The 13,248-nt window shown below is 43.0% G+C and overlaps 1 protein-coding gene across 2 annotated transcripts in view; it reads left to right on the plus strand.

Annotated features, from left to right (window-relative positions):
* The first annotated feature begins 12,964 nt into the window (after nt 1-12,964).
* The window catches only part of LOC126026168 (kalirin), a 549,871-nt gene continuing 549,587 nt past the window's right edge, over nt 12,965-13,248 (plus strand). For both annotated transcript variants that reach the window (XM_049785867.1, XM_049785868.1), the window contains exon 1: nt 12,965-13,037. In XM_049785867.1, the coding sequence (XP_049641824.1) occupies nt 12,965-13,037 (73 nt within the window). The remainder of the gene's footprint in view (nt 13,038-13,248) is intronic.

Below are 13,248 nucleotides of genomic sequence, written 5' to 3' on the forward strand. Positions count from 1 at the left end.
TCCTGATTAGCCTCCTGAGCACCACTGGGGAACTTCCCCATCAAATAAAAATGTTTTAATTTAGTCAAAGCATTGCGATTTACAATACAGTTCATAATTAGGTCTCATGCACATTGTGTTCCAACACCACACCCTCCACCTGAATGTCTGCTTTAATAATTTTTTTTAATTTAAGAAGTTTAACAGAAAAGAAATCCAGGAATTGAAAAGAAAAGGTCCTTGAGGGGGTCAGTCCTATGGTAACTCATCAGTCAGGGTTACTGCCTTGTATGCCTGATAGTAGAGTTAAAACTTCAGCACTGCATGTCCCTCCCTGGCTTGAGCAACACTGGGTGTAACTCTGGATGCCCCCAAGTACCACTGGTTTCAAACAGCATTATCTTTTCTGGCTGAGCCATTTGGTCAGGTTAGTCAAGTGGTCACTGGGGGTGAGTCTTGGGTCTCCAGAACACTTCTGGGAGTAAACTGCCCCACTCCCAGGCCTCAAAGTCCACTGTAGAGAAAGAAGTATTCAACTGATTTTTGGAATGAAAGAATTATAACTACCAGATGTTGTTGAATGAGGTTGACAATACAATTTTCAGATTAATATTTAAAGTGAATATTATCTACCTGGTGAAATGTGGGCATTCTTTCAGGGGCAGTAAGTTATCTATATCCCTTTGGTCCAAGAATGGTAGCACTTTCTCTTTAACATAGTATCCAGTCATAGGAGGAACACATATGAACAATGATGGAAAAATCATGGTACAGCCGAAATCTCAAGTTACATTTCCCCAGAAAAGGTTGACATCTCCTGTCAATAATGAGCAATAACCAGTAGCTGCAAGTAAAAATCTAGATTGTAGCACTCTGTGTGGGCCAGCGACATATCTTTGGATTTTTTTTTCCATTTTTATATTCAGTATCAAGTAAATAGTTACTTTGGTCATCAATATCTTGGCTGCCAGGGTACCTTCTGGTATTGGCACTAAAATGTCCTGATTCTCATGATATCTCTCAGCCACCAGCCAAATTGAGATCATTGGCTATCCTGGCACATTTTTTTTTTTTTTGTTTTGCTTTTTGTTTTTTTGGGCCACACCCAGTGACACTCAGAGGTTATTCCTGGCTATGTACTCAGAAATCAATCCTGACTTGGGGGATGCTGGGGATTGAACCAAGGTTCATCCTAGGTCAGCGCGTACAAGTCAAATGCCCTAACACTGTGCTATCGCTCTGGCCCCAAATTTATTTTTTTTTGTCAAAAAGTATTAGCAGTAGGAAGGTAAAAAAGAATTATAACATAAGAAATTGAACTGACGGATAGGAATGTTTACCTTTCCATCCAGATACTGATTTGCAGTAAATCAAATTTGGTAAACCAGCATACTAATTTGATGATGATGGACTTTAAATACCATCCCATTTTTTGGTCTCTACTTTTGATGTTAGTGTTTCTATTGAGTATTTAGTTAGCAACAAGCTGTACAATCTCTCTCTCTCTCTCTTTTTTTTTTTTTTTTGGTTTTTAGGCCACACCCGGCGGTGCTCAGGGGTCACTCCTGGCTGTCTGCTCAGAAATAGCTCCTGGCAGGCACGGGGGACCATATGGGACACCGGGATTTGAACCAACCACCTTTGGTCCTGGATCGGCTGCTTGCAAGGCAAACGCTGCTGTGCTATCTCTCCGGGCCCAAGCTGTACAATTTCAATACTCAAAACAAGACCAGAATTTCTAAAGTCCTTCCTCTTTCCCACTCCCATTGGATAGTTTTCCTATCCTACCTACGAACAGAAGCCTGGTGCTTTAATAGTATTCAGAATATAAACCTGGGAAGAGAGGAATTTCTCCAATCAAAGTAATTTAGCAGTCCTTTATCCAGTGACTGCTCTTGCTGGGTGCTGCAGGGCATTGAAAATAGGTGAAATAAGATCCTTGTCCTTAGTGACTCTCAGCCCAACAGCACTATTGTGAATTTACAGACAAGAATATTTATGACATGACACATATATGCTTTTTTTTTTTAGTTATAATTTGTGTGTTTATGGGAATGAGGGAGATCAGTCTCGAGATATAAAATGCCTTCCTTTTTGAAGGGAATGTAAGGCTCTCAGCTTCCTCAGACCTGAGTCTTCAGAATAACTAATGGGGTCTTGTCTGTGGAAACCTCAGCACAGCATACATTGGATGTTTTTTTTTTTTTTTTTTTTTGGTTACACCCAGCGGTGCTCATGGCTCACTCCTGGCTTTCTGCTCAGAAATTGCCTCTGGCAGGCACAGAGGACCATATGGGATGCCGGGATTTGAACCACCGTCTGTCCTGATGGTTCTACCAGTGCCCTACCACTGTGCTGTCTCTCCCGCCCCAACATTGGATGTTCTTTAGTCACTTCGTTGCCCCATCTTTTCAGGGCAGACAAGGTGGATGGGAAAAGTGTGTGGAATCTAGCAGGCAACTTTCCAACAACCTGGGAGAAATCCATGTCATAGATTTCCTCCTTAGGACAGGATTTTTGGGTACTACTTGCTTCCTGCAAAGACAGGACAAGAGGAAAGGGCTGCAGCTGGAAAGACTGAGATTAGAAGCCAGAGAGACTTGGGACCAGGAAGGTTCTGTCACAACTGGATATCAAGCAAAGCCCAAACCACTGAATGTTTTGTTGAAAGAATAGAGTAGATTACTTCCTATGTTCAGGTCTAAACGGAAAGTGGTATGACAAAGAAAACAAGTTTGTGTCTGAAACTTCCTGTGCAGTGCAGACTGAGGGCTGAGAATCAAAATTTGAGGTCTTACTATATCCTGATATCTGCCCATGTGCCAACTTATGACCTGGGGAATGGGAGTGACCATTGCAGCAGAGAAAGAAGCACTTCCCTTCTAGTTTCTGAGCCATACCAATAGCTTCCTAGCTTCTGAATTTCTTCACCTTCTCTTTTTCTCTCAACTATGTCTTTCCACGCCATCTTTCCATGGCATAACATTGCAAATCTCCTTTTTTGGGAAGGCACATTCAGCCAGACTCCGAGGTTACTCCTGGCTCTGCACTCTGGTGGTGCTTGGGGAATATATGGGATGCAGAGGATGGAATCTAGGTTGGCCACATGCAAGGTAAGTGCCCTACCAGTTCCCAAAGTTCTATTTTGAAATAAACTTTTGAAAACATGACCAAATGTCTACTGCTTTTCCCCTCTCACTGCCAAACTTTCATGAACATGTAATTCAATCCTGCTGTTTCTGTTCTCTCACTATCCATGGGCTCTTGAAATGTTCAAGGTTGCTTGTAACCAACCAGTTACCCAGTCCCTGTTTCTGTGTACCTGTCTTCACTGATGCCCTCATCCCAGATATCTCTCATATTCTGGATCCCTGTCTTTCTACTCACACTGTCTTGGACAACATATACCTATGATTTTCCTGACTTTCTGGCTTATCTTTTCTTCTTCCAGGTGTTAGCATTATTACCTATCCTATCTTGCAAGACAAACAACCCCCTACCAGTTGTATTTTCAGTCTTCTATATCCAACTACTTCCTTAAATATTCTTCTATTTGGGCCATTTGTTCTTTTGAAATAATAACAATGGGCTGAAGAGAAGGGAGTCAAGGTCACTTGAGGTTTTTATATGTGTCCTTATACTTGAACATTTCTCTTTTCATTCCTACAATGATAATCTTATATGCCACCTGAAAACTTTCCTAGGTGATGTTTCTCTTTCTGTCTTCAACATAAAGAATATAATTTACAAAAGTTTGAATACCAGATTTATTTTATTGACCACAAAAATCCATGAAATTCTCATACCTCAAGATAACTGCTATTTCTTTATAAGCACATAATAGCTTTACTTCATTCCTAACTATTGGTTTTATGACTATAGATGTGTCTCAAGTGGCAGCATGCATGCTTTGTATGCACTAGCTATTGGGTTCAGTCCTTAGCACTATCCCTTATCCTCCCTCCACCCCCATTCCCAAGTACCAGTGAACACGGTTCATAGAACAATGGAAAAAATGTAAACAACTGATTTAATTTAATAATTGAATTTAGGTAATTAACATTTGCTAAATGAATAATTTGTTCCAACTTGACATAGCAAGTACTCCAGAAGCTACCATCACATAATCCATCTCCCCCCCAAAATTTTTATCTTGGGACAAAGAGAAGGTACAGCAAAACAGGTTCTTGCTTTGCTTATGACCAATCCAGATACCCCATTACCCCATAAGGTTCCCAGGGCTCTCCAAGAATGATCCATGAGCACAGAGCCAGGAGTAAGATGTGCGCACAGCTGGGTGATGCCCCCAAACCAAACCAAAACAAAACAAAACCCCACAGTTTTTATCTTTCCACTGATTCCTTTCTAGTTTTCTATTTCTGTCATTTTCAGACAACGATATATATATATATGTATATATATATATATAAATCAGACAGCTACTATATATATCAGACAACTACTGATCTGTTTCTATTAGTATGCATCACTTTTTATATGACTGAAAAAAAGTTAGTATTGACTCTTATTGTCTGATTTCTTTCAGCACAATTATTTTGAAATTCATCTGTGTATTGTTGGCATAGCAATAATCAATTAATTTATTATCATATGTATATAGGTAATGTGTTGGATTGCTTCCTATTCAGGGCTACTAAATTAGAGCTGCTGTGAACATTTGTATAAAGGCCTTTGCATAGTTATATGCTTTTATTTCTCTAGGGTAAATTCCAAGAATGGTTGATCTTCATTACCATAATTTTCTCATAAATTTTTTATTTGGGTGTTGTAAGTCCTCCATTTTATCTGTTTTTACTTTATTTCATTTTTTTTTGTAGTTTCTTTCCATTGAATTATCCTTTAACATTTGGGTGGAGAGGCATGGATTTTTGGGCCACACTCAGCTGTGCTCAGGGACTATTCCTAATTTTGTGTTAAGTGATTCCTGGCAGTGTTGGGGGACTATATTCAGTGCCTGATATTTGAATGCTGGATTATTTGAGTGTGAGGCTATCACCTTAACCCATATCTTTCCAGCCCAACTTCTGTCAATTTGGGGGAAATAAAACCATTTTGAATCATCTGATTCATGACATGTAACGACTCTTCATTTACTAAATCTCCTTTAATTTTTCTTAGTAATGTGTTATAGCTTCAGTGTATCTTGCATTTATTTTATCAGATTTAGTTTGTATAGCTTCTATTTTCAAAACTAAGGCAGTGATGGTTTTGAGCTTCCATTTCCAAATCTTCACTATTGAGAGACTAGAAATAGAATTGATTTTCTCACTGGTCATATTTCTAAAATCTTACAGAACACATAATTAGGACTAGTGGCATTTTAGTAGAATTCATAGAACTTTCTATGTATAATCAGTCACTTTTTCTATGAATTAAGTCTTTTATATATTCCTGTCTACTATGTGTACCTTTTATTTATTTTTCTTACCTTATTGTGTTATTATAACATTCAGTACAAGTAAAGTGCAAGTGGGTGGACATTTTGCTTTGTTCTGGTCTTAGTCATGATGGACCATTTGCTATGATATTAGATACAGGAATTTTTTTGGTAGATGCACTTTATTAAGATGAGGATTTTTCTTTCTAGTCTGATGAGAGTTTTGCTTGCAAATATGCATTTTATTTTGCATAATGCTTCCTACATATCTATTGACATGATTATATGCTTTTGGCTTCAAATAAATAATATTATCTGGGACTGTTGTTGCAAAGTACCACAATTTCGCTGGCTTTAAGAACAGAAATGTGTTTTTTCACAGTGCTGTTCTCTCTCTGAGACTCTTGGTATATGTCTTTCTAATTTCTGGGAGTGATAGTTAATTCTTCGTATTTTCTGAATTACAGTTATATTATTCCAATATCTTTTCCTATTGTCACATGATGCTTTCTTTGGGTGTCTCAATCTTTATTAACAAGATGTTTTTCTCTTTTTAGAAGGACATCAGTCATATTGGATTAGAGTTCACCCTAATAGCCTCTTCCAAAATAGATTATATCTGCAAAGAAAGACCTCTTTTGTTAATAAGGTCATATTCCTAAGTACCAAAATAACTATAAAAAATTTTGGGGGACAGAGTTCAATCCACAATGTATGGGAAATTGTGTTCACATATTTTTTTAGTTGCCAAACCAAAGTTGTGAATACACTTATTTAATTAAAATATATCATCCTTTGATAAATTACTAGATTTTATTTGCTAAAATTGTATTAAGTATTTTGATTTTTAAAAGTGTAGTGGTCTATAGGCTATTTTTCTTCTCTTAATTGGTCTTTGATTTTTAACATCAGAATAATGGTAGTCTCATTAAAAATAGTTAAAAATACTACCTTTATTTTACTTATAGGTTATTAGACTGGTGTTGTTCTAAAGTATATGATAGGATCTACTAATGAACCACATGTGGAAGTTTTTTTAAGTTATCAATTAAATTTCTCTATTAATATATGACAATTTAATAGATTATAACTACTTAAGTTGTTTGGTTTGTTTTGGGCTAGATTCAGTGGTACTCAGAGCTTACTCATGGTTTAGTGCTCACAGATCACTGCTGGAAGTTCTGAGGACCATATGCAATGCCAGGGATTGAACAATAACCAGGTGCATGTAAGACAAGTGCTTTATCCTCAGAATTATCTATCTTACTCAGCCCTACTTAACTGTTCCTTTAGTGAGTGTTAGCAGCTTGTGTTCTTTTGAGATTTTGTCAATTTTATGTAATCTGTCAAATTTATTGGCATAAATCATTCATCTACTTTTTACTTTTTGCAATATGTATATATTAATATATGTATGTATGCAATATGTTATGTAATATAACTAATATGACTCTTTAATTCCTGCTAATAGCAAATTTAGTCTTTTTCTTAAGTTTGGGCTAGAGGTTTTTTAATGAATTGATCTCAAAAAATCTTTTTTATTTTATCTATTTGGAGGGTTACACCGGTTGTGCTCAGGGGTTTCTCCTGTCTCTGCTCTCAGAAATCATTCCTGGCAGGCTCGGGGGATCATATGGGATGCCATCAAATCAGAGTCTGTCCTGTGTTGGCCATGTGCAGGCAAATGCCCTATTGTGCTATCTCTCTGGTCCTATTTTATCTATTTTTTTGTTTTGTGTTCTGACCATTTAAAATTTCTCCCTTACTCTTTTTTTTGTGTGTGTGTGTGTGTGTGTGTGTGTGTGTGTGTGTGTGTTTTGGGTCACACCCAGCAGTGCTGGGGCATTACTCCTGGCTCTACGCTCAGAAATTGCCCCTGGTAGGCACGGGGGGACCATATAGGATGCCGGGATTCGAACCAATGACCTTTTGTATGAAAAGCAAATGCCTTACCTCCATGCTATCTCTCTAGCCCCTCTCCCTTACTCTTAAGATAGAAAAATTATAATTGATTTGAGATATTTATTTACAGAACAGGTATTTTAATACTACACATTTCCCTTCAACTACAGCTATAACTGTATCCCACTGTTTTTTACAGAATGTGTTTTCATTTTTATTTACTTAAATTTCCCACTTTTTAAAAAAGTTACCAGTTAGTTCTAAGTTAATTAAAAACATTCTATTTAGCTATTAAGTATTTGGGCGACTTTTTGTGTTAATTATATTGATTCCACTTATTTTTATTAAATCTGTGTGTTCAGAAAACATATTTTGTTTGATTTAAAAATTGACATATACTTTGCCTACATAAATTCTTTCAAATTGATGGAGATTTGTTTTAGTTTAGCACATGGTTTTTCTTGATAAATGTTTGCTATGAACTTGAAAACATAAAACAACTATTAATCAGCAGAGTATTATATAAATGTTTGTCAAGTTGGTTGGTAGCACTGTCCTAGTCTTCCATATTTTACTGATGAATTGTATTCTCATTTTGTCTTTGATATCTAGATTTATTGAATTAAACTTGGATTGTAATTATGACTTTTAAATTTTCTATTACAGTTTGCTTCACTCTCCTATTAAAGGCAAAATTTTTAGATTTGTTATATCCAATTAATGTATCTTTTTCTCTGGTAATATTATTTCTTCTGAAATTTTCTTAGATATCAATTAATGTATCTATAAATATTTCAGAGTCAGTAGAGATGAGGGCCAGAAAAACCAGCCCATCGTAGAAAAGTTGCCACAAAGAGTAGGGGAGTGCATTTAGGGCAGAGAAGGGACCATTATGACAATGATAGTTGGAAATGATCACTTTGGACAAGAAGTGGGTGCTGAAAGGAGGTAAATGATATGATGCCCCTTCAGTAATAATACTATAAACCACAGTGTTTATAAGGAAAAATAAAGGGGGGATGAGAGAGACAGAAGAAAAGTCTGACCCATAGGCAGGGAGGGTGGAGGGTGAGAGGGAAACTGGGAATACTGGGATGGTGGGAAATGTACACTGGTGAAGGGTGTTGTATATTATATGAATGAAACTCAATCATGAACTATTTTGTAACTAGTGGGGGAATAACTGTTTTATGAATAACCTTGTAAACCATGGTGTTTAAATAATTTTTAGAAATCTAAAAAAGAGGGGCTGGTGAGGTGGTGCAAGAGGTAAGGTGTCTGCCTTGCAAGCGCTAGCCAAGGAAGGACCGTGGTTCGATCCCCGGCGTCCCATATGGTCCCCCCAAGCCAAGAGCAATTTTTGAGCCTTAGTCAGGAGTAACCCCTGAGCATCAAACGGTTGTGGCCAAAAAAAAAAAAAGAAAGAAATCTAAAAAAGATATTTAAAATTATAGTAAATTATTAAATTTCCTCTCAAAAAGTTTTTATTTTATAAGATTATTTTCTTCAACTGAGCCATATCTATTGAGCTTTTTTATCTGAGCCTTCTACTAAACATGTACTGTTGCTTCTGAAGTTGGGGTAAACTAATAAATCAAATTTTTGGTTCATGGGTGGAGGTGTTGAACCAAAGTTGGGATACTTCTGGGACCATGAAGGTCCTCTGCTTTTCTCTTATGGTGGGCCCACACTCTGTAATGCTTAAGCGTTACTCCTGGCTCTTTACCCAGGAATTACCTTTAGTAGTGCTTAGCAGACCATATGGAATGCTGGGGATCAATTGCATGCAAGGTAAGTACCCTACTATCACTCTGGTCCGAAAGCCCACTGCTTGGAAAGCTCTGAAGTATCTTGGGACCCAAGTTTCTGTTCTTTATCTGTGTTGAAAAACATATTCATTATTGAGTCCTGGATGGTTGTGGATGATGGTGAGATGGATGGAGAGATGGCCTTTCTCTTCCAGTCCAGGCCAAGCACCTGCAACCCCTTCTTTCCAGTCGGTGGGTCTTGGGGTGGCGGTGAGGAAATGATGCACAATCAGTCAGGTTTCAGGAGACATCAACTTTATTAAGGCCCTGGCCACCTTTTTTTAGCATGGTCTCTCTTCAGCTGCCCTGACATTTCACCCTCTTTCTGACAAGTCTCCTGCTCCTTCTTCCTCCATCCCCTGCTGAATCTCTCGGATTTCCTTTCTGCCCCCAAGGCAATCTTTTTGTTACCTTCCACAGAGCCCTGCCAGAAATGGGCTGGAAGACACCCGCTGGTCTTGAACCATCAAAGATGATTCTAAAGCTAAGTTTGCCAAAGTAACCGCTGAGCTAAAGCCAGTCCGGTCCAGGGTTCAGGTCCCTGTTTGGGCGCCAGTATGTTGAAAAACATATTGATTATTGAATCCTGGATAGAGATGGATGATGGTGACATGGATGGATGGGTCTTTCCCCTCCAGCCTGGGTCAAGCGCCTGCAGCCCCCTCCAAGCTGGCAGCGAGGAAATGATCCACAGGCAGCCATGTTTCAGGAGACATGAAGCTTTATTAATAATAGACCTGATATGTGGCTTCTATCCTAACCTTTCAAGCAACTTCTATAAGCCTCCCTGGACTTAAACCTGAATCTGCCATATTTCCATGCTGCTTACTTCAGCGGAGCCTCTCCATGATTCTTCTCAATCCCCTTTTATGCCCCTCAGGCAACCCCTTTCTTCTTCCAAAGACCCCTCCCAGAAATGGGCTGGTCTTACCATCAGGTAAGATAACACTTGAATATGGAGGATGGGGTGACAATCTGAACAGAGCTGACATTGCATGTGTGAATGAGTGCAGGCTAGAATGGGGGTGAAGAGGGGTTAAGAAAAGATAAAAGTGAGCAGAAGACATAGTACAGTCAGGTAAGATGCTTGCTTTGCCTGTGGCTTTCTGGAATTCAGCCCCTGGCATTCCATATCCCTGGCCTAGTACCACCAGGAGTAAGTCCCGAGTGCAGAGTCAAGAGATACTCCTGAACTTCGCTGGTTGTGCCCCATCCTGAATAAAATCAGAAAAGACAATATAGAAGTACATTTATTGCTAAAGAAGGTCTCTTTAAGGCCATCTTTAAGAGGCATCTGGTCTCTTTAAAGCCATTCAAGGTATAATGGTCCAATATATTAGCAGTTTCAGTTAAAAAAAAAAACGCCTTGTAATACCTAAATTACTACTAATACATTTTAAGAAATGGGATCTTCTGCTAATTGCACCGAAGATTTAAGTGGGTGATTAAATCTATTTTTTTCCTAATAGGTGAAAAAAAATGGTGACATTTGGTAAAGGAATTGATGAGTATAGGGACCCAGAAAGAGTTCACTAAAATTTATTTAATTCCTTATATTTGCTGTTAGAATCACCCAATTGGCTGCTGTGTAGTTGCCAGATGTTTTGACCTAAAAAGGTGGAACCACATAGGTTGTCAAAGATCCAGCAGATCAAGCAGACCAACAACTTTAGAGCTAATTTTCTTAGCAAGTGTGTCTTAACACTTTCCTTGACTACAGCTTTCTGTTGGTCTTAATTCAGGCAGCAGCAACACTCCCTATCCCCAACTCTTCAGGTTAAGTTCTGGGGTCCAGAGAGCCTCTGTTTTGTAGGCTCCGCAGTCACCAGGACTATAAACACTATCCTGGCTAATTATTGTTTAATTATTGCTTAAAAACCAATTGGCACAATACAATCACTGCATTAATTACCCCACACAGCATCTGCTTTCTTCCCCCTCCTCTTTTTTTTTTTTTTTTTGGTCATGGTCCTCTACATCCCCAGACCCTCTCTCCACTTTAATTGAAATTCAGCTTGCTGCAACACCTCCTTTCTCGGGGGTGGCCAACTGGATCTCTCCATTCACTCGAGGGAGAAGAACAAAACCGAGAAGGCCCCCGGGGGATTAGGGAGTTTTGACAGCTGTCCAAAAGGAGAGACCCGGGCCAAGTGGGAGGCGGCAGGACAGAGACAAATGAGAGTGAAATAGAGGGAGGGAGAGAGGGAGAGAGAGAGACAGAGAGAGAGGGGGAGAGAGAGAGAGAGAGAGAGAGAGAGAGAGACAGAGAGACAGAGAGACAGAGACAGAGAGAGAAGGAGGGAGAGAGAGAAAACAGAGAGAGAAACTATAGAGAGGAGAGGAGAGGAGAGGAGAGGAGAGGAGAGGAGAGGAGAGGGGAGGAGAGGGGAGGGGAGGGGAGGGGAGGGGAGGGGAGGGGAGGGGAGGGGAGGGGAGGGGAGGGGAGGGGAGGGGAGGGGAGGGGAGAGGAGAGGAGAGGAGAGGAGAGGAGAGGAGAGGAGAGGAGAGGAGAGGAGAGGAGAGGAGAGGAGAGGAGAGGAGAGGAGAGGAGAGAGTCAGGCTAGGAGGCGAGGCAGGCGAAAGGAGCTGGACAAAGACGCGCGCGCCGCGCGGGCACGCACACACACACACACACACACACACACACACACACACACACACAGAGGCGTTTAGGAGGGTGCTGAAAAGTGGAGTGGGAGGAAGGGAGAAAACCGCTCAGAAAGACGGGAGCCGGGGAGAGAGGATGATGGTGAGAAGGAGAGAGGAGGAGCAGGGCGGGTGGAAGGCAGGAGTTTGTCTGGAAGGTCTGGAAGGCGGAGGGGAATGCCCCAGCCTGTGAGGACAGGTCAGTGTAGATTGAGGATGAGGGTGCAAAGCGGGGGGCCAGGCAGCTAGACGTTCGTTCCCCTTTGGCACACCTAGCCGCGGGCAAGGAGAGGGCATCGGTGGCCGCGCCCAGAGCCTGGAAGGTGAGCGGGGACCGCGGCCGTGCGCTCGGGGACTCGCCGGCGTCCCCGCCTCTTCTGCTTCCACATCCTCCTCAGTCTCCTGGGTTCCCCCAGTCGGGGCTTTTCCTGCGGGGCTCAGGAAGCCGGCCTAGCGCGGCCCCGAACAATAGGTCGGGACTCCAGCCCTGCCCTGCCCGGCCCGGCGCGGCACCAGGCCCGGGCAGGAACCTCTTGCTTGGGAGGCCGCGCCCGCGCCTCCGGTGGCCCGCAGCGAGCCCGGGATCCGGGCTGGAGCTTCGGGGTGGTTCTGTGCAGCCCAGTCCTAGCGGGCCGGGACCAGAGGGAGCCAGGGAGCCGGGTGCATGGGGAGCGAGTGGGGAGGAGCCGGTGGGGCGGCTGTGTCCGCGGCTGCGGGAGCCTAAGGGGGAGCCCGAGAGCGAGCTAGAGGAGGGCGACTGCGAGCTGGGGAGCCAGAGAGAGAAGAGAGGGAGGAGGTAGGGAGACAGCGAGGGTGGGAGGGAGGAGGAAAAATAAAGCGGAGAGCGGAGCGGGGCTGAACAATAGAGACGGGCGGACGCGCAACGAGCCGAGCAGAGCCAGCTGCCGCTCTCTGCAGCGGGGGACACACACAGCGGTGGCAGACCCCGGCCCCGGCCCCTTTGCACCGCACCGCAGACGGCCAGCGCCGCGCCCCCCACCCCGGGGAGGAAGAAAAATAGGGGTGCCGTGCCATGGGGGAGCCGGCGGCAGACGCCCCTCGCCGCCCGCCGCGCGCCTAGCCTGAGCGAGGCGAGGCGAGGCGGGGCTGGGCTTCCCCGGCCGGCCCCTCGGAGCTGCCGCCGCCGCCGCCCTCCAAGCCCCGAGCGGGCACCTCGGTTTTGCAGCCACCGCCGCGCCCCACGGCTTCGCTGGCCGGTCCCCCAGCAGTCATGAACCCCCCGGAGGGGCCCGCGGAGGAAGGGGGAGCGGCGGACTCGGACGTGGACGCCTTTTTCCGCACAGGTAAGAAAGGCCGGGTTGGGGAGCGCACCCCGGGCTTGCCTTGCCCGCCTAGTCTCGGCCAAGTTTGCAAGCCGCCGCGCTGCACCGCGCCGCGCCGCGCCGGGGTGGCCGGGTGCCCGCCCTGGGCGTCGGGGCTGGAGTTGCAGCGGTTCTCGGGGGCATTCCGGGGGGCTGCTTTCTCCCTCGGCTTCCTCCTCTCCTCTTCTCTCCC

This window comes from Suncus etruscus, chromosome 13, assembly GCF_024139225.1.
Source record: "Suncus etruscus isolate mSunEtr1 chromosome 13, mSunEtr1.pri.cur, whole genome shotgun sequence".
Taxonomy (NCBI): Eukaryota; Metazoa; Chordata; class Mammalia; order Eulipotyphla; family Soricidae; genus Suncus; species Suncus etruscus.